The 27,715-nt window shown below is 36.6% G+C and overlaps 1 protein-coding gene across 7 annotated transcripts in view; it reads left to right on the top strand.

Annotated features, from left to right (window-relative positions):
• Window positions 1-506: 506 nt before the first annotated feature.
• ZFYVE28 (zinc finger FYVE-type containing 28) overlaps window positions 507-27,715 on the top strand; it is a 186,460-nt gene continuing 159,251 nt past the window's right edge. For 6 of the 7 annotated variants that reach the window (XR_007948406.1, XR_007948405.1, XM_051966354.1 and 3 more), the window contains exon 1: window positions 936-1,082. Coding sequence is in view for 5 of the 7 variants with exons in the window: in XM_051966354.1 (XP_051822314.1) it covers window positions 1,044-1,082 (39 nt within the window). In the remaining 2 variants the exon portion in view is untranslated. Of the gene's footprint in view, window positions 1,083-27,715 lie in introns of all 7 variants that reach the window. The other variant, XM_051966358.1, reaches the window with a different exon arrangement.

Genomic DNA, 27,715 nt, shown 5'->3' on the forward strand with positions numbered 1-27,715 from the left:
CTCTACTTCCGGGCGATGTGAGAAAACTACTCAAACGGTGAGCCGAGCGAAAGGAACGCTTGTTTGTGCGCCGTCGCCCAGCAACCAGAACGTGGAGTCAGGAGTGAAAAGAGAACGCTTCCCTCCCCCCCATCCTTTACCCTACCCACCCCCACCCACCCCCTCCCCGCCTGAAATGTGACTACATTCCCCAGAATGCAAAGTGCAGAGTAGGAGCTCCAGAGAAGACTGCATCTCCCGATGTATTCTTTTCTAGAAGGAAACCGGTGCTGGAGGAGCTCCCTTTTCGCAAGGCATTTTGGGGCTTGTAGTCTGTCATTTGCCTTGGGTTGATTCCCTTAGAATAGGAACAGGCGAACTGCTCCATACCCAGAAGAAACGTGACGCTCGGGCGTTGTGAGCCCTGTAAAGCAAAGGTTGGGGGAGCTCGCGACCTTTCGAGGAGTGATTGGGCAGTCACGGAGCGCTTTATCAGTTCCATTCAAATCCCCCCGCCCCCATTTCCAATACCTCCCTTCAGATGAGATTGGATAGCGGAGGGGAGGGGGCCTTCCGGTGCGGACGGCGCATGTGCCCACCCCTGGGGCTGTCGTGACTGTGTAATGTTTTGGGGCTGTCAGTGAAGGGAGAGAAGGAGGCTGAGCGGGACAGCGCACCCGGCTGGGCGGGACAGCGCACCCGGCTGGGCTCGAACCCGAGACTCAGCTGGAGCGGGAGCTCCTCCCCCGCTCCCGCCCCCAGCCGGCGCGTGTCGCGCGCCAGGTTCCCAGCTGCGCGCGCCGCGTCCCCCGCTGCCTCCGCGAGCCGCCCCGAGGGCTCAGTGCTGTGGAAGAAGAGGAGGAGGCGGCGACGACGGCTGCCCCCGCGCGCTCCGGGACCAAGCCTGCGGAGGAGCCACCGCAGCCTGTCCGTCTCCGCCGTGGCGTCGTCCGCCGCGATCTCACCGTGGTCCTCGGTCTCCCGGTCTCTCTCAGGCAGCCGGTCCCCAGGGGCGCCACCGCCGCCTCCTCGGGGGCAGGTGCGGGCGACAGCCGACCGAGGGGATGATGAACAGGTTCCGAAAGTGGCTGTACAAGCCCAAGGTGAGCAAGTGCTAGGGGGAGGGAGTGCGGGTGCGCGCGTGGGTGCGCGCGCTTGTGTCCGCGCTCGGGCCGGCACGGGCGCCCCTGCCCCATGCAGCTGCTCCCCGCTGGGCGAGGCGAGGAACGGGACGTGGGCGGTGGCAGATTCAGGCAGCTTAGCCCGGAGCTCCGGCGCCCCTCTTGGGGCACGGCAGGCAGCCTCTAGTGGGGCCCGCTCCGTGGGCTGTCATCCGCGGTGGTCGCGCCGCGCCACTCCACCTGCCGGGGGGCAAGGAACACTAGGCAGCCACCCGACTCCGTCCTCCGTCCACTGCAGGCGTGTGTGTGTGTGTGTGTGTATGTGTGTGTGTGCTCACTAGGGACAGCGGCTCCAGCCGAGGACCGGGATATCGCCGGTACAGTGGTCAGGCGTGTGCGGGTGGGCGGACGCAGGCTGACTTCTCCTAGCTTGCCATCCCTTCGCCCCGGGCTGGTTTCTCGGCAATCTGGGACTGCTTGCTGAGCACTTTCCCCGCACTTCCCCACAATAATAATAGTAATAATAATTCAGATCTTTTTCGCGCTTAGAAGACTGCCCGAGAGCTCTGTTTCACCCCGTAAAGGACGAGAAAACAGGCTTTGTCCTGGTTTTGTCAGGGTCACTCAGCCCGCAAGTAGCGGAATCAGGCTTCGAACCGTGTCCGTGCTTTCTCCACCCCGTGACTTCCGGAGCCACAAACTGGTTTTGAAGGGTAGTTTAGATTTCGTCTTCCTCATCCCGGCTGACTCGGGCGGGGACTCAAGAATCTGAGAGTCACTTTCCTCTGGCTCTCCCAACGTCCAGGAGTTGGGGGCTTCTTGGATTAGAGGAGGGAGGATAAACTCCGGGCCCGAGGGGCTTCTTTCTGTGCCCGGGAGCTAGAACCCTCTCCTAGCACAGCCCGGAGTCTCTTTGAAGGGTGTCCTGAGGGAGCTGTTGTGGGTGCATCAAGCTGCTCTGCGGCGCCGAGCGGGGTCAGGCGTGGCAGCTGCGACTCCCCGGCAGACCCCTGGCTCTGGCTCATCCCGACTCCCGCTTTTTATGCTGGGATGTGGCTTTACTCACTCCTATGTTCCTCAAAACCTCCGGCGTCCCGGAGATCTGCCCCCGCATCCCCCCCCCCCCCCCACGAGTAAAATAACATTTCCTCACAGCCATTGATTTTAGACTAAAGAGTTGTTTTAATCCTGTCTGCTGTCGGACCTCTTAAACATATGCGTATTTAACAGTATCTAAACGTGCATGTGTACCTACAGTCAGTGGGGAGTAGTAGCTGTGCAACCCAGTCAGTTATATCTGAAGAAGAAAAAAGAAAGACTTTTTTTAATGACAGAGATGCTTAATCATTTCGACGCTTGAGTCAGAAAACCAATTACGACTCTTCCAACTTTCTATATTACCAATATGCCAAGAGAAAGTACACACAAAGTTAGAATTTCTCTATCTCCGAAGCTCCGATTGAACTAAATTCTGTAGCTGATTGCTGCAAGTTCCTCTGTGAAATTTGATATAAGTTTTGACAATTTTGTAGCACCAAGATTTATATTTCTTTTAAGTTATTAATTTTCACATTAAAATTGATTAATGTTTGTATTTTTATTTTTTGAAGGCAACCAAATAACTTGGTGGCAAAGTTTTTTTTTTCCTCTCAGAATATATTAGTTTTTAATTTTTCTTGTTGTTAATCAAAAGTTTATTTAAAAAAATCTTTTCCTTTCATGCGGTATATCTTAGCTATTCCACTTTGAAAAAAATCCAAATTCAGATGTATTTGGTATTAGTGTTTCTAATATTGGTTGAATTTAGTATACTAGTACTTGTAAATTTAGTGTTATTTCTTGTGGTATAACTTTCTTACCAATTAAAACAAATTTGTCAAAAGGTGAATTATTTTTTATAGCAGTAAACTTACACATTCTCTTATGTGAAAACATTTAATAACTCACATTCCTATGGCTTTTTATTACTTATAAATAGCAAGGCTGTATCTTATGAGTCTACTGTAACTTATTTATGCCTAAAAACAATAAACTTGATAAAATATTTTTAGAAGAGGCTATTTTGCTAGGTTTTTTTTTTTCCACAGAAAAATAGCTAATTTCAAAGTGAGTTCTCATATTACTTTTTTTTAATGTATGTAAGATATTCTATAAATATTACTGAAAAAATCATTCCACAAGTAAAATAAAATAATAGACATTTTTATTGTGTTTGTTTATTAGTATCAATTACTTTGTCAATTACAAAATAATAGTTTTGCTTTTAGTATATTTTTGGTACTCTGAAATATAAATATATTTATATATAATATATAATATAAATATATAAATATATGGGCTATATTTATAACCCATCTTTTTAGGTGTGCCTTAGAACTATGAATTTAATCACTGTTTGGCTGTCTTCAGTATTCCCTTTTATCTTAGTGCCATCTTTGGGTTGCTAGAAAAGAACAATATATGCAATTATTTCATTGTTAGCCAATACCATAAAAAGCCAACCCAGTGCTTTTCATCCATTTGTGATATCTATGAAAATTGGTAGGACTAAGTTTTAAGTAGGAAGATTATAATTAAATTTAATCTTATTGAGGTAATCCCTTTTCTTTGATGATTGTATTGTATAGACTCAAAGTCATATAGTCAGTGAGTCAGTAAACATTTATTAAATGTCCACTCTATGCCACCCATGTTAAGCACTGAGAATACAAAGAAAGGCAAAAGACAGCCCCTGCTCTCAAAGAGCTCAGTCTTATGGGGGAAACAACCTAGACAACCATGTACAAACAAGCTACATATAGGATAAGTTGGAAATAATCAACAGAAGGAAGTTACTAGAATTAATAGGGATCAAGAAAGATTTCCAACAGAAAGTAAAATTTTTGCTGCTACTTGTAGAAAATCAGAGAAGCCAGGAGGAGGCAGATGAGTACAGAAAGCATTTCAAAGGTGTGAGATAGTCAGTGAAAATGCTTTTGAGTTGGAAAATAGCATATGCAGTGTCACTGGTTTTCAAAGTAAGGCTCTGTGTGTGATATAGAAGTGGTTTTTTTTTTTTTTTTTTTACATTTAATCCTGGAGGTGCTAGGGATCCACTGGAGTTTATTGAATTGGATTATGTGTGATGGTCAGACCTTTGCTTTGGGAAGATCTCTTTGACAGATGAATAGGGGATGAACTGGAAAGGAGAGAGCTTGTGGCAAATAGATCAACCATTAGGCTATTGCAATAGTTTTAGGTGTGAGGTGATGATGACCTGCACTATGATGGCAGTGTGCAAGGAGAGAAAGGGGAGAAGGTAAAATGAGGGCTTGTTAACAGATTGTACATAGGGGGGTGAAAGTGAGTAAAGAGTTGAATGACACTTTGGCACAGTATCCTAAGAACATGAATTTGGAATTATAATTGACAATTAGAGATTTTCTAGTGTAACTGTCTTATTGTCTAGCTGAAGATATTGAGGCAGACAAAGAGAAAGTGACTTGACAACGTCAAACTGGACAGAGTCAGCTTGTAAAGCTAGCTAAATCTAGGTCCATTCCCACGGTATTCCACCATGTTGAATTCAGGGTGTGTAGGCAATGCCATCATCTGACCTTTACCCTGTAGTTTCCTCCTCTGTGAAGAGAGAATAAACTTGCTATATTGTTTTTCCAGGACAATTTGGAGGTGTTATGTAAATGTGAATTGTTACAATTTATAAACTACACATGAAACTGAAGACTAGTTTATAGACAGATCTAGAATACCAGCTGTTATGAACTTTTGAAATTGAATTGTGTCCCATATGACTTGTGATCTAGATAGTCATGGTGGTAACTTGTGATGATTGTTAATGAATTGTCTTTGGAAGTTAAATGACTGAATTTCTAATTATTTGGCTCCTTGAGAACAAGATCTATCTTATTTTAATCTTTATTTGCTCCAGGACCTAGCAGATACTTAGTGTTTACTGAATTGGTTTTTGATTTGGCTGGATTAGAATGATTCAGTCATTCAAATAGCTTTTTGTGTTCAAATAAAATCTTGGATTATTAATTAAATATGTTTATGTGTAATGTCTAGTCTAATACAATATTTGGCACGGATAGGCACAATCTCTGTGCTGGAGAGCTTTACAGTTTAGAATAATTAGCTTGCTAAATGTAGGTGGAACCGTATGTGGAAATTCTTGCAGGATTTGAGCATCTTTTACTGCTGATTTGAATAGCGATAAAGGTCATATCAGGAATTCACTATAAAACTTATACTAAGATTTAAAAATTTAAAATCCTTTTTACTTAGAATATAGTAGAAAATATTTTCAAATCATCTTTCCTCTCGAATCTAACTAAATGGACTTGTGATGCTTAAAAATATTCTGTGGTGATATTTGCAAATCCAGATACTTGAATTCTATTAATCAAATGTAGAAAATGGAGAGATTTAAAAACATAATAAAAATGTAATATTTTAATACTGATATTTCAAGAAAATTTTTGTATGAAATTAGTACCATTTAAAAATATTCAATTATGAATGCAGTTAAAAATAAATTTAAATATTTTTTCATTGTTTTCTCTATGTTGAAGCTTAAAGGCGATGATAGAAGAAACAGTCATTGTAACAATCTTGACCTGTTTGTACCTTAACAAAAAAGTGTTATCTTTTGATATCTTTTGTACTGTAATAATGCCTTTCAAAAAAGTATTGGCATTTTATTTTTTAACATTTAATTTTTCATTTTATTTTCCTCAATTACATGTACATTTTTTTAACTTAAAAATTTTTTTGAGTTCCAAATTCTCTCCCTTTCCCTTCCTTTGTAAAGCAAGTAATTTGATGTAAATTATACATGTACAATCATCGCATTGGCATTTAAAAAATTAAATTCTCTTTTGAGATACATAGCATTTTCAAAACTTTTGATCATGTTCTATATTTTTAAAAAATTTCCTATCAGGTTTCTTCTTAAACTATATCTATTTTGATAAATAATGGCTGAGTTTAGTAATGTAAGTGGGAAAAGAAGGAGAACATATGGTAGCATTATTTATGTTTCATGTAGGGTTTCAAGGAGTCTATGCAGTTTCATAGAAATATAATCAAAGAATAATTTTTATTTCCATTATTGGATAAGGCTTAATATATATGTGGAGTAATCATGTTGATAATAGATTTTTTGATGAAGCTAATTGCCTTTCAGTAAACCATCTAGCCAGTAAAATTGTCCACATTATTCTGACTGTTGTATAACCTCACTGATGCTTTCATATTTTTCATATATTTATTGGACGCATTTATTAAGCAATTTCTCAAAGGTAGCAGACTAACTCATGTACTTTATATATATTTTAAAATGAAATCTTATCAAGTTATCAGCCAACCTCCTGTTATTAACCTGAGTTGAACTACTATTAGATAGTGGCAGAAGCTTTTGACTTCCTAATAGGACTTTTAGGGTCTGCTAGAGGTTCTAAGATTGACTTGCCTTTTCTGGCTCCTGTGTATAGGTGCTAGGCCAAAAAAAAAAAAAAAGGAAGGAGGGAGAAAAGACTTTGTCTGAAAGAGTTTATAGTATAGTTGTGAAAATACATTATGAAAAGTTTTCAGAAATGTAGCACTTGGGTATCTACTTCATTGATTCAAATTCCAATCATTGTGTACCTTCTTATCCAGAAATTCACTTTTTTACATTCTGCATTCTGATTTCTGTTAAAACTTCTCTCTAAGAAGTCATCAATGACTTCTTAATTGCTGAAGAAAAGAATTCAGAATTATTTATTAAGCACTTACTATGTGCTAAACTCTGGGGATGCTAATATAAAAGTGGTGACAGTTTGTGCTCTTAATGAATTTTCTTCATAATAGGGAGTACAAGAGTTCAGTAGAGTGGTAGCCAGGGCAACTGGTAAGAAGGTAGTCAGTCAAGCAACAAATATCTAAGCCCTTAACTTTATTCAAGCCACAGTGCTAAGTCAAAAACACTGATCCTGCTCTCAAGAAGCTCTCATTCTAATGGAGGAGATAATGAGAATAGAAGGGAGGTCATTTCTGTTGGAAGTACTAGATGGAGATAAATGGGAAGTATGGAATAAAAGGATTTTTCCAGCATGTAGGATTTGAGCTTAATTCTTATGGGGTATTCAGAGAGATCTGGCAGGTTTGGGGTGAAACTGTCACGTCCTTTTCTATACTTCTCATCCACTTTTGGTGTTCCTCTAAAACACAGCTCTCACCTGTGGCTCCAAGGAGCTGTAGCATGCTTAGTGGCCATACCCCAATAAACCATCTTGGCAGATTAGCTATAAGCCAGGCTAAGGGTAACCAGCCTTAAACCCATTGATAAGTTTGAGGAGTATGTAGCTAGCAGACTGGGTGACTTCCCTAGGCAGAATGAGTAGATGGCAACAATTTATTCCTGGGGCCATGAAGGCAACTGAAGCAGGTGTGGAGTGCTGAGAGCTTGCTCAGGCATTGAAGACACTAAGTCAATCCACTTCATCCTGGGCCACTGCCAGTTGCCCTGACTTTTATCTTGCCACTGGACTTTGATGACTCTGCAGAAGAGAATAATACTAATGACACTTAAATCTAATAGAACCACAGTCAAGACATCACCTTATAATGTCATTTGTCTTCCTGGAAAGATGGGAGAAGTCAGGGAAAAAGATGAACAACAGAAGAAGCTAAGGAAGCTAAGAGGCTAAGATGGTGTAGGTGAATGTTACCAACAGGAACCAGCCTGTATATACAGTAGATGAAGTGTCATTCTAAGGAACAAGTAGATGATTGGAGCTGATTTTGGAGGGCATGGAGAGAAAGAATAAAGTGGAAGAAGACAGGAAAGGTAGGAAGAGGCATTTATATTTGATCTTGGAGATGAGGTAATAGTCATTGGAGTTTGAATGGGTGTGTGGGGTGAGGTATCGTCATGGTTAAGACTGTGCTTTAAAACCCTCATAGTGACAGTTGTGTGCTGGATAGACTGGAGTGGATAAAAAAAGACTCAGAGTGGTTCAAAAGCTATAGAGCAGGAGATGAGATCTTGAACAAGGGGGGATGTCTGTGTGAGTAGAAAAGGGAATACATTTAAGAGATGGTATGAAGGGAGAAAGAACTAATGATCAGGGAGTAAAAGCAAAAGATAATTGGGACTGCTGACATATAGTGGGTCTTGGGAGGTGCTCAGTCAGGACAATAGTGGGAGGGGGGAGAGTTTGGATATTGAAAGGATTAAGAATTTTAGAGCATAGCAATAGTTAAAAATCCAATGGCTTTTAAATATATACTTTCCAGTGTTTTGTATCTGTTTACCTGTGTGTACATTTTATTATTCATAGAACATAAGCTCATTAAGAACAAAGCCTATTTTGTCTTTGTATTCCTAATGTCTGTCATTGTGCCTAAACACATTGGTGTTTTACTAAATAAATATTTGTTGACAGTTTGACCCTTCTTAGGGTTCTCTAGAATTGGTTTCTGCTCTCATCATCTATTTTTAGGTGATCACAGCCTTTTCCCCAGAGATAGGTGCTCATCTGTGTTCTTTCTTGAATCTACTTTTCTTCTTTTTTCTCCTGTTATCTCTATATAAATGACTTCTGAATTTATATATCTAGCCTTAGTCTCTTCCATAAGCTCCAGTTTTTCATGTCCAGCCACTTTCTAGACAGCTAGACCTCAAACTCAACTTGTCCAAAATAACTCATTCCTCCTCCCCCCCAAACCTGCCCCTCTTTCAAAATTCCCTATTTTAAACTTAACATGATTAATAATAAACTTTATTGATGCATTTTATCAACAGTCAACAAACATTTGCATTAAGCAACTACAACTGTATCAGGTATTGTGTGTGCTAAGACCTAGGGATTCATAAAAAGGCAAAACAAAGAAAGAAAAAAGATCAACCCCTCTCTCAAAGACTCAGGAGTCTCATGGCAGAGAGAATATGAAAGCAACTCTGTTCAGACAAGACAGATGTTGGCTAAAATCAGAATGATGAAGATGGATTGAGAAGGGCTTTTTATAAAAAGTGAGCCTTTAAGGGAGTCAGGAATCAGATAGGACAGAGAGTATCTGCCATAAAGGGCCGCCAATGAAAATGCCTTGAGGAGGAGAGGGGATGTCTCATAGAAGGAACAGCAAGGAGCCTAGTGTCAATGGCTTGCAAATTAGGTGGATGGAGGAATTCCCACTTTCTTTTGTTTTAGAACATAAAGTGGTCATGACCTCCCTGACTTCTCAAGGAGCTAAGAACCCCAAAAAGAAGGTGGTCAAAAAAAGGAGTGAAAACACCATAAAAAGAAGGTGGTCACGCCCTCCCTGACATCTCAGGAAGGAAAATGAAAACACCAAAAGAAATAGGAAGTCAGATTAGCGGGTTTCTGAAGGGGCTCACTTGAAACAGGTATTAAACAAGGTGTACATAAATCCATCATATGGGAGGCATTACACATAATTACATAAGCACATAGCAATATAACACAGGCTAGTAGTAATGTAACAAATAACATGAATCAACATGAGAATTTATACATGTCCATAAGTCCTAGAAATAGTCCAAAAGGAATCCATTGTCCATTAGTTCATGTGCCAGGAATCCAATAGTTCCTGTAAGCTCTGAAATACAGCAATAGTCTCATCAACAATTTTTCATCTCAAGAAATCCTATGATTCTTGCTGGTTTTCAAGAACTGAAAACTGAAGATTTTAAAGTTCTTTTAACAGTCTCATTGTCAGCCATGCTCTTTCAGTGTCAGATGTTTCTTAAATCTTCTCCTTTGTTTTGAGGTTTTTCTCTTTTTCTGTTAATCTCTGATGGACAAGGTGAATACGGCTCATTGTTACCCATCTGATTCCTTCTCCACCAGTAGAGATACAAGCAAACCCTCTTCCCCAAGCAGTTAACCTATCTGGTCCCTTCCATTCATCCCTTTCTGGATCTCTCCACATCACCTGGCGGTTATCTAAAGATAGTGGAGCTGCTTGCACTGGACACTGCCCTTCTGGTGGGTTATAAAACCTGTCTGCTGGAGCCAGTGCATCTTTATCAAAAATTAAAAAATTAATGGTATAGAGAACTAAATTTAGAAGTTCTCTAGGGTTACCTGTGTGTGCGTTAAAGTGACCGATCCCAGAGAAGCCGGCAGGAGCCCCGTGGAGAGTTCTCTTTTCTTTGTGAAGGGCAGGGCCACCCTGGAATGGGTTCGCTCTGAGAGAGAGCTTGTGGGCTTTCTCCCAGAGTGCTCCTCTCCAACCCCTGGCAATGTTCCGAAGTAACTCTCTAACCCGAAGCTAAAAGCCTCTTTATATATGATCTCCCAAAGGTTGACTCCTCCTTCTGGAGGCAGGGATTAAGGAAGGTGTGAATTCGGATATGTCATACTAAACCCTAAAATCTCCCAAACTTGTCAACTCCAGTGAGTACTTAAATACATTAGTGAGCTAGAGGATTTGCTAAGTACTATGCTAAATAAGCACTTTGTAAGGATTCCAACAAGGAATAAAGGGTTGGAAGGAGCCAGATTATGAAAACTTATATTTGATTTTAGAGATAATAGGTAACCAGTGGAGTTGTTTAATGGGAGTGGGGTGATCTAGTCAGAGCTGTGTTTTAGGAAGATCACTTTGACACTTGAGTGGAAGATGATTGGGAATGGAAAGAATCTTGAGGCAGAGAGGCCAACCAGCAGGCTGCTGTAGTCTTGTAGACTTGAGGTGATGAGAACCATACCAGGGTAGCAGTGTCAGGAGAGATGGGGGAGCACTTAAGATGTTATTAAGGTGGAAGTGACAAGATTGGACAACTAATTGGATGGAGGAGGTGAGAGATTGAAGAGAAGAGGATGAACCTAGATTGTAAATCTCAGGGACTCCCAGGGGAGGAAAAACCCTTCCTCATTTTGGTGGCTTTCTCCTTTTAACAAAGACATACTCCCATCTTGTCTCCATAGCTAGTATAAGATAGAAGGAAGAACTTCTGTGGAAAAGGGACTTGCCATCCTGACACCTGCAAACCCCCAACTGCTACCAAGACAGGCCCATGAGAGCACTGGGAGCCCCAAAATACCAGCCTTTCACCCACCCTGTTCCTTGCCTTTGAAGAATTAAGACTTAGCAGTTTGTCTGAAGGTTTTACAGCCCCTTCTTCCTCCGTGTTGTAGCAACTGAAGAACCAAGAAACAATCCTTGACACTATCTGATGGCTCATGGCAATGGCACTAAATGTGAAGCACTACTGTCTGCTTTGCTTTTGAGTTCTAAAGGCCACCCTATGGGAAGCCTTTAGAAGGCACCCTATGGGCATATCCATCTGATTTCCCAGAGAAACTTCTTGTCTCCTCACCTCCCCCATTAGAGAGTGACTTCGTGGGAGAAGGAACTGGCGCCATGGTGCACTGGGCTAGAATCCGGAAGACTTCTTTCTCTTCATGAGTTCAAATCTGGTGTCACCCTGGGCAAATCACCTAACTCTGTCTCAGTTTCCTCAACCATTAAATGAGTTGGAGAAAGAAATGGCAAACCACTCTAGTATCTTAGCCAAAAATATCATAAATGGGATCATGAAGAGTCAGACATGACTGAAAAAAGCATTGAGCATCGGGCTTCAAATATAGTAAGCAATTAAATACTTTTTTATGAACCAATTAAATAAAAACAACTGATACAGAGACAATGTTGAGCAAGATATCTAATATTCTACTCTAATATTCTCCCAGCCTTTTGCCATAAGAAGAGCTATATACAAATCCTTGTTCCTGTTGTTGAAACAGGGTGCCACCATCCTTTTGAATTGTGTTCCAAAGCTCAGGGTTGTAGGATGATAGATTTTTTAGGGAAAGTGATCCCCATGGGTCAGTCTAACTTTCTCATCTTACAAATGTGAAATGAAATTGCTTGCACAAAGCTCTCCAGGCTTTGAATAACAAAACTAGGATTCAAATGCAGAAATTCTCAATCCAGAATCTTTTTACTATTACATATTTTTCATGGAGTTGATGAACAAGGTCTATTTCAACAAATCCTTTCAGGATATTTGGACTTTCTGATGTAAAAGATCACTCCTGATATTCCTCCATCAGCATTTTTCAAATTATTCCTTTCAGTTCTTTGTACATGTAGCGCTGCTTTAAGCATCCTTCACTGCCTGGAAACTAGGCAGGTTCCAATTTCACTTCTCTCCTAGCATTCTCCATATTCAGCAGGGAATCCTGGCACCAAAGTCATTACTGGCTGAAACTCCCAAGTCCAGTGTGTGTCTACTCTGTGAGTGAACTGTGACCTTCACCCATCTTGCAGGCAGGAAGGAAATGAGTCCCAGAGATTGACTGTCTCAGTTTGGCAGTCAGTCAGTTGTCATTCAGAGAGCCTCCTTGTTAAGTCATCTTTAGTATGCCCCCTTACAAACTTCTAACAAATCTCACAGATTCTCTTCAGTTATAAACATGAGTGTCTCTATATATTCTAGTATATGGAGTCCAAAGTGAAGTTATTTTCAGTTTTGGAATATCTGTCACATAATTCAAAGAGAATCATCTTTGTCCCTGAAAGCTTTGCTGTTTTATGATTGTGATTGATTTTGATCTATTTGATACAGTTTGAAAAAAAGGGATGTGGATTAGAAAGATGGTAATGCTTAAATTGAAAATGTGTAGTGAGTTCATCAGGTAAGTAATTAATTTTATGTATTATTTGTAATTTGCCTTTATAAATTTCTAACTAAGAACATTTATTTGTTTATGTGTTCTAAACTTTTAGTTTTTGTAGAATGGAATGTCATAGGTGGGAAAAAATTTCACAATAAGTTTAAGAAATAGTTTTTTATCGTTAGCAGGTAGACTAAAATATGAAAACAGATGTCACAATTTAACCAACAAAAGAAAATGGATAATGGTGTTTAATTGTATAGTGCTTTTCACTTGGAAAGTTCATTATTTATCGGGGGAGGAAGGGAAAGTAATATTGTAAGGTATTAATGATGAGTGCTTTGAGTTGACTTTGATATTGTTTGTGATCTGTACTACATTTCTCTAGTACTGAATTTCTAGAGACCAAAGCCTAAGGGGAAAGGGAACCTGGAATTTCTACTTTGAGGATGGGTTTTCCTGAGTTATGAGACCTCCCCACATGGTTGAGAATGGGAAAAAGAGAGACCAAATCCCCATTTTTAAATCTGTTTTCCTACTTTTGCTATTGGTATTCGTACTTCTTCTACTTCTCAGTTTTGAATCATAACAAAATCCTTGTCACCATTGCTCTTGGAAAGGATATGTCAAGTGATAGCAGTATTGTTTCCATATCTTCTCTGTGACTTCTTAGACCAAAATATCCTTCTCTGGACAGCTTTTTCGCTACTGTTCATATGTTGTATCTTCCTATTAGAACATGCCTTCCTTTAGGACAAGAACCATGTCACTTTTGTGTTTATATCTTTTTACAGTAGCTGACACACCTTAAAACTTAATTATATTTTGATTTATTCATTCATATTTAATTGAAGCATAGTAAAGATAACTCCTTTTCAATTTATAAGCATCCTAATCAATTTATGGATTACAAATTGGAAGTAGTCTTGGACTTCTAATATTCTAACACATCTTTCTCATTGTTCAAATAAGTATTGAAGTATTGTAATCTTGTTTTAAATTGAATTTTTTTTTTAATTAAAGCTTCTTACTTACAAAACATATACATGGGTGATTTTTCAACACTGACCTTTGCAAAATCTTCTGTTCCAAATTTTCCTCTCCTTCCCCTCACCCCTTCCCTAGATGACAGATAGTCCAAGGAAGTATTATAATCTTTTTCTGTTTCATGGAAAAGTGACTCTGTAACAAAGGGAGTTCAGTAAGCAAGGCCATTACCACACATAGGCCCAAAACTTTTGGATTTCAGAGAGACATTCTCCTTAGAATCTTAACGTTTTAAAAGTGCTATTACTGCACAACTTTTGCATGCTATCCTGGTAGTAGGATAAATATTGGGGTTTTTTTATTATGTTCTTTTAATTGATTTTTAAAAGACTTTTTTTGATATAAAAACTTGTTTTTCACCATTTAGCAAATAATCATGTGTTGTCTGTTATTCACTATGTGATTTTTTTATAGTTATGACTATAAGTGTCACATTTTGCCATTTCTAAATAATTTCCATTTGGCAAGGAAATTTTGTGCTTCTAGTTTTTTGTTTTTATTTTTTTTAATGGTGTTAGAGTTGAAAAGACTTGAGAGCTTAAGTCCAGTTTATTTCACAGATGAGGAAACTGCAGTTAAGTATATAGTGAATAATTTTGTGAGACAGGATTCATAACCAGATCTTTCTGCCTCCAAGCCCAATATTTTATCCATTGTGTCATCTCATGTTTTATTCCCTGATGGAATATAAACTCCTTAAAGGCAGAGATTATTTTGTGTTCAATTCTGTATCCCTATCACCTAGCACAATGGCACATGGTAACTGTTTAATAAATGCTTGTTCACCGACTTATTTATTGACTAGTTCTTGGGTAGGCTTTCTAAATTCTGATTTTTAGTACTCTAAGATATCTTTAGTTATATTAAAGGAACTATAAAATTAGTTATCTGTTTGAATAATCAAGTGCATTTTTGTCTCATCATTGTAGACATTGCCTCTAGTTGCACAAGTCACTGCCCATCTAAGCATCCTGTGCAACCTTTATAACCTGTGCTCCTTTGAGTTTTCCATAGTTCATCCATTCAAAATGTTGAGAGCTTTCTTCACTTAATACCAAACTTAGAAAATAGAACATGTGGGTTATCTCTCCATTGAATATTCTTTGTATTTATCATCTTTTCTCCTTGTGATTTTCTTTCAATCTGTCTTCTCTTTTTATTGTTTATTTCCCTGATGACATTGTTTTTTTTTTTTTTTTTTTTTTTTTTGGTTCACATTTGTAATTCATGGTGTTCAGATTTAGAGCTAAATCCGTCAGAGCTTGTTCATATCCATTCTCCACATTGCCCTCTGATTGATACTCATTTTTTTATTTTGGGGGGACTGTTCTTCCATGACATACAGCCATATAACAACACTAGTAAAATATTGGTATTAAAAAGATAGGCTAACAAGCCTCTCTGTTAATTCTGGGCCCACCTCATTTTTCATTTACTAGATCTGTCCAAGAAACATATGCTACTGGATAGATTTTATAGATTGTCTATCTAGGGGCATCTTCTTATCTAGACAAGTATTCACCCACTTTTTTTCTACACAGATAATTAGGCCAAACTATTCAAGTCTGTGGCTTGATGAGTGAATGGAAAAGCATTTAAGTGCTTGCTATATGCCTGCCATTGTCCTATGTGCTCAAAGATACAAACAAGCAGGACAACCCTTGCAAGCCCTAAAAGAGCTTACATTCCAATCAATAAGGGAAGAAAACATATATGGAGAGCTAGACATGGAAAATGGTGGTAGTGTGGGGGAGTTCACCTATTTGAACCCAAGGGGACAGAATTCTAGCTTCTGAGCTCTCCGGTGAGTTTTCCTTAAATAAGGGTTCTTAACTTGAGCTCTATGGATAGATCAGGGGATCCATGACCTTGGATGGAAAAAAAAAATGCACCTTATGTTCAAATGTTTCCTTTTTTATTCTGTCTATTTTATTTTATGCATTTTAAAACATTCTGAAAGGAAATCCTTAGACTTTATAAGATTGCCAAAAGGGGTCCACGACACAAAAAAGAATCTTTCCTTTAAACTTTAAAGTTCCTGCTATTTTCTCTTGCATAAATGTTCTTTTTATACATAGTAAATATGAGGTTAGTTTCAAGGTCTGAAGGTACTAGTTGCTAGAGGATTCAGAAAAGTCTTCATGTAGAAGATTTGAGATTTGAAAGAACCTGAAATTCTAAGAACTGTAGGTGATATGGGAGTGTGTACTAAGGCATTTGGAGACAGGAAATAGAATGCTGTATTTGAATAAGGTCAGTTTGACTGGGCCTTAGAATTAATGAAGGGAAATAACAAATAATAAGACTTCAAGATAATAAAAGTTCAAGTGCAAAGGACTTTAAAAGCCAAACAGAGGAGTTTCTATTTGATCCTTGAGGCATTAAATGTGATTAGGTTTTTAAGAAATCTTGCAATAAACTTATAAAGAGTAACTTAGAAATTTTAGATTTGTGATGTACCATATGCTAAGCATAAGAAGCAAAAAACATTTTATATGATTTTATATCTTGAGTGACAAAATTCAAATGTTTACTCTCATTTTCCTCTTTATTAACTGATTCTGAAGGGGTTGAATAGGTCTAGAGCATATTCTATGCAAAATGTATAACTGATCTGTTAGTATTTACAGTTGTTGGGCAGTTGTTCAGTTATGTCTGATGTTTAGTGACCCTATGTACAACAGCACACCAGTACTGTCCATGGAGTTTTCTTGGCAAAGATACTAGAATGGTTTGCTATTTCCTTCTCTTGAAACAGAGATTATATGATTGGATCAGTGTTATATAACTAGTTTCTTGAGGCCAAACTTGAATTAAGGATTAAATTGGACTTCAGGCCCAGTACTCTCTATTCACCAAGTCACCTAATTCACCTCTAGAGTTTACTACTAGAGATATGTAATAAGCATTTTATTTGTAATCTCCTTTTCTAGTGAAATGCTTAGTTTATTTTGCTGTGAAAATAAAAGAAAGCTGGTTTGAGAGAGAGAGAGCGAGCAATGGTTTCCAAGCCTTTAGACACTCCTGGTTGTCTAATTTGCACTATGGTTGGGAAAATTGTTTTAAAGGATATATAGACATCGACAAAACCTCAAAAGATGTTTTTGAATTATTTTTCCTAAAATTTATTTTGGAAAAACAGTTTACCAAAAAGCACACCTTTTTTTTAGGGACAATGGAAGCCTGATTTATTTATTTTTTAAAGCTTTTTATTTTTCAAAATATATGCATGGACAGTTCTTCAACATTATTAACCCTTGAAAAACCTTGTGTTCCAGTTTATCCTCCCTCCCCCCACACCTCCCCTAGATGGCAAGTAGTCCAATATATATTAAACATGGTAAAAATATATGTTAACCCAATATATGCATACATATTTATATAATTATCGTGCCACACAGGAAAAATCAATCAATTAAAAAAAGAGAGAAATAAAATAAAATGCAAGCAAACAGCAACAAAAAGAGTAAAAATGCTATGTTGTGAACTACACTCAGTTCCCGCAGTCCTCTCTCTGGGTACAATGGCTCTCTTTATCGCAAGACCATTGGAATTGGCTTGAATCATCTCATTGTTGAAGAGATCAGAATTGATCACAGTATAATCTTGCTGTTGCATGTATAATGTTCTCTTGGTTCTGCTTATTTCACTTAGCATCCTGCTGGTTGTTTCTTATTGAGCAATAATATTCCATTACATTTATATACCTTAATTTATTCAGCCATTCTCCAATTGATGGGCATCAATTTAGTTTCCAGTTTCTTGCTACTACAAAATGGGCTGCCACAAATATTTTTGCATATACAGATCCCTTTCCCTTCTTTAAGATCTCTTTGGGATATAAGTCCTGTAGAAACATTGTTAGGTTAAAGAGTATGCACAGTTTGCTAACTTTTTAAACATAGTTCCAAATTGCTCTCCAGAATGATTGTATCCGTTCACAGTTCCACCAACAGTGCATTAGTGTCCCAGTTTTTCCCACGTCCCTTCCAATATTCGTCATTATCTTTTCCTGTCATCTAAGCCACTCTGAAAGACTTTCTTAATTTGCATTTCTCTGATCAGTAGTGATTTAGAGCACCTTTTCATATGACTATAAATAGTTTCAATTTCTTCATTTGAAAATAGTCTATTCATATCCTTTGACCATTTATCAATTAGAGAATGCCTTGAATTCTTATAAATTTGAGTCAGTTCTCTACGTATTTTGGAAGTAAGGCCTTATCAGAACCTTTAAATATAAAAAGTTTTCCCAGTTTATTGAGTGGAAGTCTAATTTAATGGATTCAAGGTAAGGATAGGCATTTTCAATTTAATTTTCCAATGTAACATTTATTAACAAACATAGGTGAAGGTATAGAGTTATGGATATTATCATATATATACTATTATTAGAGCAAGAATTTACTAACAAAAGGGGTTGGTAGTAGCTTAATAATGCCAGAATTCTAGAGGAAGGGAGGTAGCTCATTTTTATAAGCCAGAACAAAGGACAGAACTTGGTAGGCAGAATAATAACTCTAATTGGTTACAGGATTGATAACATCATAGAGGAAGAGATCATGTGACTTACTAAAGGTGGGGAATGTGGGGTTAGTAACCATTCCTTCATGTGGCTAAGGAATATTGGTTGATTGAGTTCTTGAGCTTGCAAGCTTTGTTTGTGGGAGAGAGATAATAGCTTTTGGGTGCTATCAGCACCCTGCAAGACTTATTAGTGAGATAACAGATCCCTCTTTAATTGTTTATTGGTATCGTTTCCTCTTAGATACCCCTTAAGGATAGTTCAAAATAATGTATTTCCTGAAATTATATTAGGGAATTATATTAGGCTAACTAACAACATAGAAATAACAATAGATAGCCTGGAATTCTACCAGTACGTCTTAAGAGTATAGAAGATAATAAGTTTCTTCTAATCCAAGTGACATATTAGGGAGAAAAAATTTTAAACCTTAACTCAGAATTGGAGATTGGAATAGACATTTACACAAAATACAAGAAAAAAATTAATTACAGAGTAAAATCAAGTAAAAAAAATCAATTTAGTATTCTCAGTTCCTCCCTTTGAATCTAGGGAACCAAATTAAAGTTACAAATCAAAGTATAATAAAAATCATGTAACTATCACCCCATAATAGTTAATAAAGCTGAAGCAATGATTACAGAAAAAGTGTGGGGGGAAAAGAGATTACACTTTCTGCTTATTCTAATGCTATAACCCTATTATGTGGGAATAGGGAGCAAGAAATTTGATTCCAGATATTCTGTTTTAATAAGACTAACTTGAGAGAAGATGCCCCCCTCAAACTGTCAGGTTTAATCTTATAACAGTTCAGCCCATGGGCTTTGAGACTATAATCAACACATTGACAAAATTCATTGAACACAGTCCTCTTTGCTATAGCAGGCCTTATAGAAACAGTATACATAGAGAAAGAATAAGAGGGAAGGGTGTACATTCAGTCTCTTGTCTAATATTCCTAATGTTTATTTCATTAGCACATTGTATCTTAGGGCTAAGATGTCTCTTGCCATCATCTGATTTCTTAAAAACATCTCCTTTTAGGTATTCTGGAATAGACCTGTTCTCAGCAGCTCTGAAGGCAGAGGCTTTTCCTAGATCTACTTCTCTAGTTCAGGTTACTTGTGGAGATTTTTAGATGTTTCTGCTATAATCTTTTGTGAAACAGATCTCAATATAATTTGGTCCACTTTCCTGAACTTGGTTTTCCAATAACTAGTTCAAATATCAGGCACTCATAATTAATATAAAACTTCAGAGAATTTAAGTTTTTACATCTCATCTGCTGTTACCTAATCCTTATATAGATATGAGACACTGCTATCAACAGATTAAAGGGAAAAAAAATAAATTCATGAGGGTTTAACTTGTAAAGTGAGCCCTTACATTTTTATTTACTAAAGTAGATATGTAATCTAGGATGCATAAAAGGAAAACCTTCAGTTTTAAATTAAGCTTAACAATATAAATTTACTTTATCCAGTTTTGAAAAGGAAAAGTATATCTTTATCTTATATCTTTATCTAATTCCCTCTTGGGAAGATAGTGTTACTATATCAGCTTAAAAGAATTTTTATACATAAACACACAATTCTTATGGGAGTGTCAAACTCAAAAATTCTTTTTATTCAGCTGGTTAGGGAATTGATAAGATCTGTTGGCACCTTAGTGTTTTTAATATGAGCTAACAGGAACACAGATGTTTTAATGGCTACCTACTCTAACAGAGAAACTTAGTATAAAAGGGGGAAAAAGAGGCACATAGTTATAGCAGGAAAAAAAATACTCCACAGCTCTGTTAAGATTCCAGATATGAATGATGTATCTAATCATTCACAACATATGAAAGACAGGTTTATAATTGACTAAGTGGGAATATTTCTTATTGAGAAAACTAAGTCAAGAGGATCCTACCTTAGCCCATGATAAGATCATCCTCTTAATCTTTCCCAGGGACAGATGATATCCATCTGTAGCAGTTGCCAGAGTAAAGCACATTTCCTTGAATACATTTTTGTTGGTGATTTCAGATTTTCATATCTAGCATCAAAATTCAGAGTAATGTCAAGTTACAATCCAATATCTTTTTACCTTTCATGATAAAAGATCAGAATAAGTAGCGAGGTGGAATGAGTAGCAAGGTGGCTGAATCCATGACATAAACAGATGTGATTTCATTCTATCACAAGAAAATTTTTAAGCTTATAATCCTTATAATTTTAAAAAGCATTAGTGCAAAACACATCTCATTCAAAGCACAACCAGCACAAGAAGAAGGTAACATATATATGGGACAACTGTTTGGTAGGAGAAGAGAATAAAGGGGTGGGAAAGAGGAGATATCCCTTTAGACTAGGAAACAGAGGTGACAAGGAGTGATAATAAGTTTTAACTATTTATTCTAATGGGAAGTTATGCATTATTTGTAAATGAAGTCACATAAGACAAACGAATCTCACATTAAAAATTACTGGGAAATACATATAAGGCTCTATTGGTTTAAACTCACAACTATTATTTTTAAGTCAGCTCAAAGTATTCTGGGCTAAATATCATAAACCAATTGTGTTAAACTTTTTTACTTTGTTTTTCTAGGTGGAGGGCTGATAGGGGATTATGATTTTTGACCCAGGCAAAAGGCTCTAATTACTCTAAAAGGGAAACACATCTCACCTTAAATTAGTTTTCATATAAACCTTAATCAAATAAAATCACTTCTGATTTTACAATCATAAATGATACCATTTAAAATCTCAATTTACATAGGACCATTTGATACCAGCTCTTTTAAATCCAAAGCCAATTGTTATCAATCTGACTTATTTTCAAAGATTCCTAGTGGCATTTTTTCACATTTCCATAAACTTTTTCTTTTTTCTCATTTAAATTACTCAAATCGCTAAGCTTCTTCTTTTATATTCTTAATGTAACCTTGATATTTTAAAAGGGAAGCCTCTTCACTCCCAGACATTTGTCATTTTCTTAAGTATTAAGATTGGGAAGAGATTTTCTAAGGACAAAGCCCACTGTGTCTAAAATTGCTAACAAGAAAAGTTTTCTTTCCTAATTTTCTAATCATATCCTAGATTATAATTAGAACTAATTTTATTAAACTTTTCCTTTGCATTTTCAGTACTTATCAATTGTTCAATCATGTCTGACTCTTCATGACTCCGTGAAACTCTCCATGGGATTTTCTTGGCAGAGATACTGCAGATAATGCCATTTCCTTCTCTAGGGGAAAACAGAACTTAAGTGAGTTGCCCAGGGTCACACAGCTATTAAGTGTCTGAGGCTGGGTTTGAACTCAGACCTTCTTGAATCCAGGCCCATTGCTATATTCACTGAGCCATCTAGCTGTCTTATCAATTAATTATTTTTAAAAATTAATCTCTTGGTCAATAATATTCAATGTTATTTGTCTCATGTAGTAATAGAAATATTGTGCTTCAGATCTTACATAATTTTATCCTAGTTAAATCAGTGGACTGATTAAAATTTTGACAGAATATAATATACTGGTCTTCATGGGTTTAAGAAAAATTAGAAAATCAAAACTAAGCTTAAAATGCTGTTGCAATAAATAGTGCTGGAGTGGTTAACACTACATACTAGCTTTTGACACCTTTAGGCCTAACAAACAGATTCAGAATCTAGATTCCAAAAAATGAAGAATGAATCAGCTTTTAATTACTCTTTCCTTGCAAAGTGACAAGTTTATTGTTTTAAAGAGAGAAGAGAAAAAAGAGAAATTGAACCTGTTTACAAAATCAGTGAAAAAGAAGATTAGAGAGCAGGATCAGGAGATCATTATATACTTCAACAATAATACTATATGATGATCAATTCTGATGGACATGGCCCTCTCCAGCAATGAGATGAACCAAATCAGTTCCAATGGAGCAGTAATGAACTGAACCAGCTACACCCAGAGAAAGAACTCTGGGAGATAACTAAGAACCACTACATAGAATTCCCAATTCCTCTATTTTTGTCCACCTGCATTTTTGATTTCCTTCACAGGCTAATTGTACACTATCTCAAAGTCCTATTCTTTTTGTACAGCAAAATAACTGTTTGGACATGTATACTTATATTGTATTTAACTTATACTTTAACATATTTAACATGTATTGGTCAACCTGCCATCTGGGGGAAAGAGGGGAAAAGTTGGAACTAAAGGAGTTGCAACTGTCAATGCTGAAAAATTACCTATGCATATATCTTGTAAATAAAAAGCTATAATAAAAAATAAATTAAAATTAAAAAAAAAGAAGAAGATTAGAACAGCAAACAGTTCTTAAGTATCAGTGAATTTTCAGAAACAGTTGGCAGCATAAATTTATCTGGCTCTTAAGAACTGCCTTCATGAAAAGAGAAAGGCTTGTGACTGATTTAAAAGTAAGTAAACTTTCAATTTGAAAGACCATTTTGTAAACTTAATTGTTTAAGTAATCTAAAGACAAAACTCTTTAACAATTGCAAACTAGTTTAGTTCCCTCTTTTTTTCTTTCCCTCTTTCAAACAATAAAATTTTCATTCTCTGAGGAAAGTGTGATTAAAATATGATTGTGTTCTACATTTCAGAATCTAGAGTTTTCTTTGTAGATTCAATATTGCCCTCCTTCCTTTAAAATACCCTGACAATGCTCTGTAATATCCAAATCAAGAGAACTGCATTTTTCAATTCATAATGTTTCTTAGACAATGCTACAACAATAGCATACATTTTTAAGTATTAATGTTTGCTATTCTAAGTTGATTGCATTCAAAATCAATATAGAGAAATCTTGATCAAAGTATACTTTAAGGACAAAAACTTTTTTTTTGCAGTTTTTAAATACATTGCCTTGATGTCAAATATTGGGTGGCAATATAAAAATTAAAGTTAGCACTAGTAATCTATATCTAATATTCCTCAGGGCTAGTTTTATCTTATGGGCTATATTTAATTCCTTAATATCCTTCTTTGTGCAATACCCATTCCACAAATATTCCCTTTACTTTTACAATTCTTAACAATATGACCTTCTTTCAGACAGTAGAAACATCTAGTCCTAGTCCTTACCTTTTCCCTCATAGACATTTGCTCTGTATCATCTAACTCATCATTTCCTTTCTCATGTTATCTTAGGCAATTAACAAAAATGTTTCTTAAATTTTGATTGACTGGTTGTCGAAGCTAAATAATAATTTGAGGGTAATGTGGATCACTCAAATTTAGACATGCTTAATACTTAGCATCTTTGTATAATTTTTTTAATATATATAAAGCAGTGAGGAGTAATTTCCAGAAATTAAAAAAAAATTACTTCTGGGATGGCCACAAGTGGCCATATTGACAAATTTTAGTTTCCGAGCCCAATTAAGTTGGGATTAATAATTTCCAATGTTTAAAATCAATTTTAATTAAGTTTACTCCCTGATTTAAACAAACCTCTCATTTTGAGATCAAGAATAAACTTCAAATTGTAAACTGTCTTTGAAATCTTGCTGATTTCCATCAGTCTAACATTTAAAATTAGAGTGAAAAAAACCAAATAACCTCTCTTGTTAAAATAATAAAAGCATTCTATATATGCTATTTTTTTCTTCTAAAACAAACTTCACAATATTGAAGTACCAGAAAAGTATTAAATCCACAAATGCAATCAATTTTATATTTAAGGTTGATTACGTTCTATGCTTATGCATAGGCTTAATTTTCATGGCCACAAGAAAAGTTAGTTTATTCTATCCCAACACTGAAACATGAAAAGATAGACACACAAAAACACAGAAGCACAAGTACAAGACTGATATTTTGTAGAGCATTCCCCATGAATCCTTGCTAAGGCAGTTTTGAGATTTCAGTAAAAGTCTTTACTTTTTCTTTATGAATTTGATCTTTTCTTGTCTGGTGAGGGAACTTCTCAGTTTGGAGAAGTTAAAAAGATCTTTTATAGTACAATTTCTAATTATTATATTTGGATGGGAAATAGAGTCTAAGATTTTAATTGTTTTTCAGGAGTCCTTCTCTGACAAGGAGCCATGTGATTCCCAAGTCAGGTAATTGTTTCATAAGTCTAAAAAAGGCTCAGTAACCCTTAGACAGAGTTCCCCTCTGATAGTTCATGGGAGTCAAGCTGATGGCCAGTTTTGGTTCCAGAATGAGTGTCATTTGATAGATAATGAAACATTTATGTATTGCCCAGGTATATTGGTGCATTTTTTTTTGGTTGTTCTATAAAATCCATCAGAGAAATGTAAAAACAAAACAAAACAAACAAACAAACCAAAAAAAAAAAAAAAAAAAAACCTTCTTAGGGAAATTAGAGTCAGCATTTGGTTCCAAATGCTGGCCTTCTTCCTGTCCAGTTATTTTCTTACATCCACTTTTTAGTTTGTTAAGGACAAAATCTGCATAAGAATATTTAAATCATCCCTTTACAAAGTATACATATACATATTCTAATTTAAACTGATTTTTTACTACCCTTTGTATTGCTTTTTTTTTTTTTTTTTAATGTGTTATCTTAAGACCTGGGCATATAGTTATTTTTCCCCTTCGGGACTTTGGGGAATGAGTTTTTAATTGTGCAAGTCATCTAGAAATATATAAAGGACTTAATTTTAATGCTTTCCAAAGGGTATAACTTAGTACATAGTTTTTACTTTGTTTTAAAGTTAATTTTTAAAATTTCATTAGTTGTTTCATAAAAGAAAAAGAATATGTATTTGGCCCAAGCTTAGCTGTCAACTATTCAACTTCATCATATTTAATTTATAGAAAATTTGCAAATTTAAACTGAACTATGCTAGTTATTGAATGTAATATCACTTTGCAATTCATGAAGGAAAGGTGTTAAAGTTCAAAATCTTTTATATCACTAATCTGGTCATTCTTTACATGGTAGAATGCCTCTCTCTTTAAAAGAAGAAAAATGTCAAATTAAATTAGTTGTGAATAAGGTAAGTTGAAGGTATATAGAGAGTATACTTTGTGCTGCAGGTAGTAATATATGCATTACTTATCAGACTGAGTCAGGAAAGAAATTATGCAGGAATTATAGAAGACAAATTATGTAAAGACATACTACATGATGGCTTGAGGGAATCTTAGGGCCAAGTTAATTTTTTTTTAGAAGGGGGATCTGGGCATGTTTGTAAGTAACAGGAAAAAAGCTAGTAAGAAGCAAAGACTGAAGATGAGAGAGGAAAGAAATGATCTGTGGAACAAATTCCTAGAAGCAACAAAGGGAAAAATGGATCAAAAGTACCAGTAAAGTTCTTAGCCTTGATAAGGAGAAAGACTATCTGCTTTTTAAAGACTGGGGCAGAGGAAAAGGAGAGAAATCATGATTCATGTTTTATGTTATTTCAGTAAAGTAGGAGGCAGTGTCTTCCTCTGAGAGGCAGGGGAATGAAAGTGTGGTACTGGAATCTCAAGAAAGAATAATATTTGGAGCAGCTGCTTTGGTAAGGGTAATAGAATTGATCAAAGAGTAATAAAATTATTACAAAGCAATAGTGAGAGCTCAGCTGAGATTACATGATGTGAATTTTAATGGACTTAGTGTATGGGCATGATGGCTGATAGTGGTGTTGGATAGTACAAGTTCAGTAGTTGAGAAGACAAATTATGGGGATAATCCGAAATTTAAGATTATTTGTAGTGAGAATGGAGGTAAGATAAAGGGCATGGAATAATGGAAAGTACTGTACAGTTAACCTGTGAAGATGAAGAATGGGTTGAGGAGTGAGATAGAAGGAAGTATGTAAGATCAGGAGATTATGAACAGAGATAGCAATTTCATAGTTTGAGATCATGGAGGAAACCTTTGGATGATGATGAGAGTTCTAAGGTTTCACAAGCCCTAAGGATTTCTAAGGTTGAGTAAAGATGTAGATCATGGGAAGAGATTAATGAACTGTGAGGTTATATTTGGAGACCCTTCAGCACAGACATTGAAGTTTCTAAGTATGAAGGCCAGATGTAAAGATGGAGAGAAGATTCCTATAAGACAGGTTCTAAACTTCTAGGAGAGTGATATAGAAGCTGATAGATTACAGCAACAATGAGACAGATAGAGGAGTAGATATCATGGCTCTGATGATGGAATGAACCTCAAAGGAAGAAAGACTGCCAAATGACAGTGGCCAAGGGGAAGGTCTCAGAGTGACAGGAAATGAAAGATAGGAAATGAAAGGCTGACTCCTCTTGGACCAGTATGTGAGACACTAGAAAAGCTAGCAGCACCAAATAAGGTAGCCAGGGATGTGCTTTCTTCTGGAAGGTGAGCCAGGATCACTGAACTTCAGGAGATGGGATGCTTCTAAAATAAAGAGAAATAGAATAAAAGGGAGTTTATTATAACAAATCTAGGAGTCCCAGAGGACAGTTTGGAAGGGAATATAGAGAATAGAGCTAAAATAAATTGGAATAACTGCAGGAAAGATGTGAGGTGGGAATGGAAGTATTATTGGGTTTGGGGGAAGGATTTTTTTTCTCAGTGACTAGTACTCTGAAGTTGAGGAATAAGAGGGACAGGAAAGAGGAGGTAGGGAGTTTGCCAACTATAGGATTGTGTGAAAGGACTAGTTGATGGACCCATCCTGATCGCCAAAGGATCCTATGATAATTAAGCATCATGTGTCATTTCTAAACACTGGATATTTAAAATATATAGGTGGCTGGGATTCTGTTCAGGCACTTAGGTAAGTATATATCTGGTGATTAAGACCTATAGGCCAGATTGAACTCACATTCTATAGTCTCATCCCAAGATGGCACCTCATATGAGAAGCACTCAGCTCTCAGTTTCTGAGAGCCCAGCAATGCAGTTTCTTTAGTTAGTATCTTTGGTTACCTCAAATTTCTTATCTCTGATGGTTCTGAGCCAGTATGTTTTCCAGGCTAACATATAGTTAATTGTTTGTTAACTCTTTCTTTTCATTTTTGCATTTAGGAAGCATGTGTGTATCAGAGAAGCATTTATTTTATTATTTTTAACGTGTTTTTATTGATTTTGTTGCTTTTCACATCACCACTTTGCCCCAGCATCCTTGCTCTTACCCTTCTCAGTGAGCCATCCTGTATAAAAAGTAATAATTTTAAAGACAAAAAGTTGGAAAAATCTGAAAATATATACATTGTAAAACACTTGTTTTACACCCCTTCAAAGAGGGTGGCAGTATTGTATTTCTGTTTCTTTTTTCAAGCCTGCTTCTTCTTTATAATTTGACAACATTCACCTTCAACTTTTTTGATTAGTTCTTTCTATTTTTATTGTTGTAGTCATTATGTACATTGTTTTCTTAATGCACATAAGTATTTGTATTTGAATCTCCTGTGAAGAAATCTAGAGTACTATGCTATAAAACAATGTTTAGAATGTTTTTGGAAAATGAGTTCAGATTTTGTATGCAACTTAGAA

The sequence above is a fragment of the Antechinus flavipes genome, chromosome 6 (genome assembly GCF_016432865.1).
Source record: "Antechinus flavipes isolate AdamAnt ecotype Samford, QLD, Australia chromosome 6, AdamAnt_v2, whole genome shotgun sequence".
In the NCBI taxonomy this organism is placed as follows: domain Eukaryota; kingdom Metazoa; phylum Chordata; class Mammalia; order Dasyuromorphia; family Dasyuridae; genus Antechinus; species Antechinus flavipes.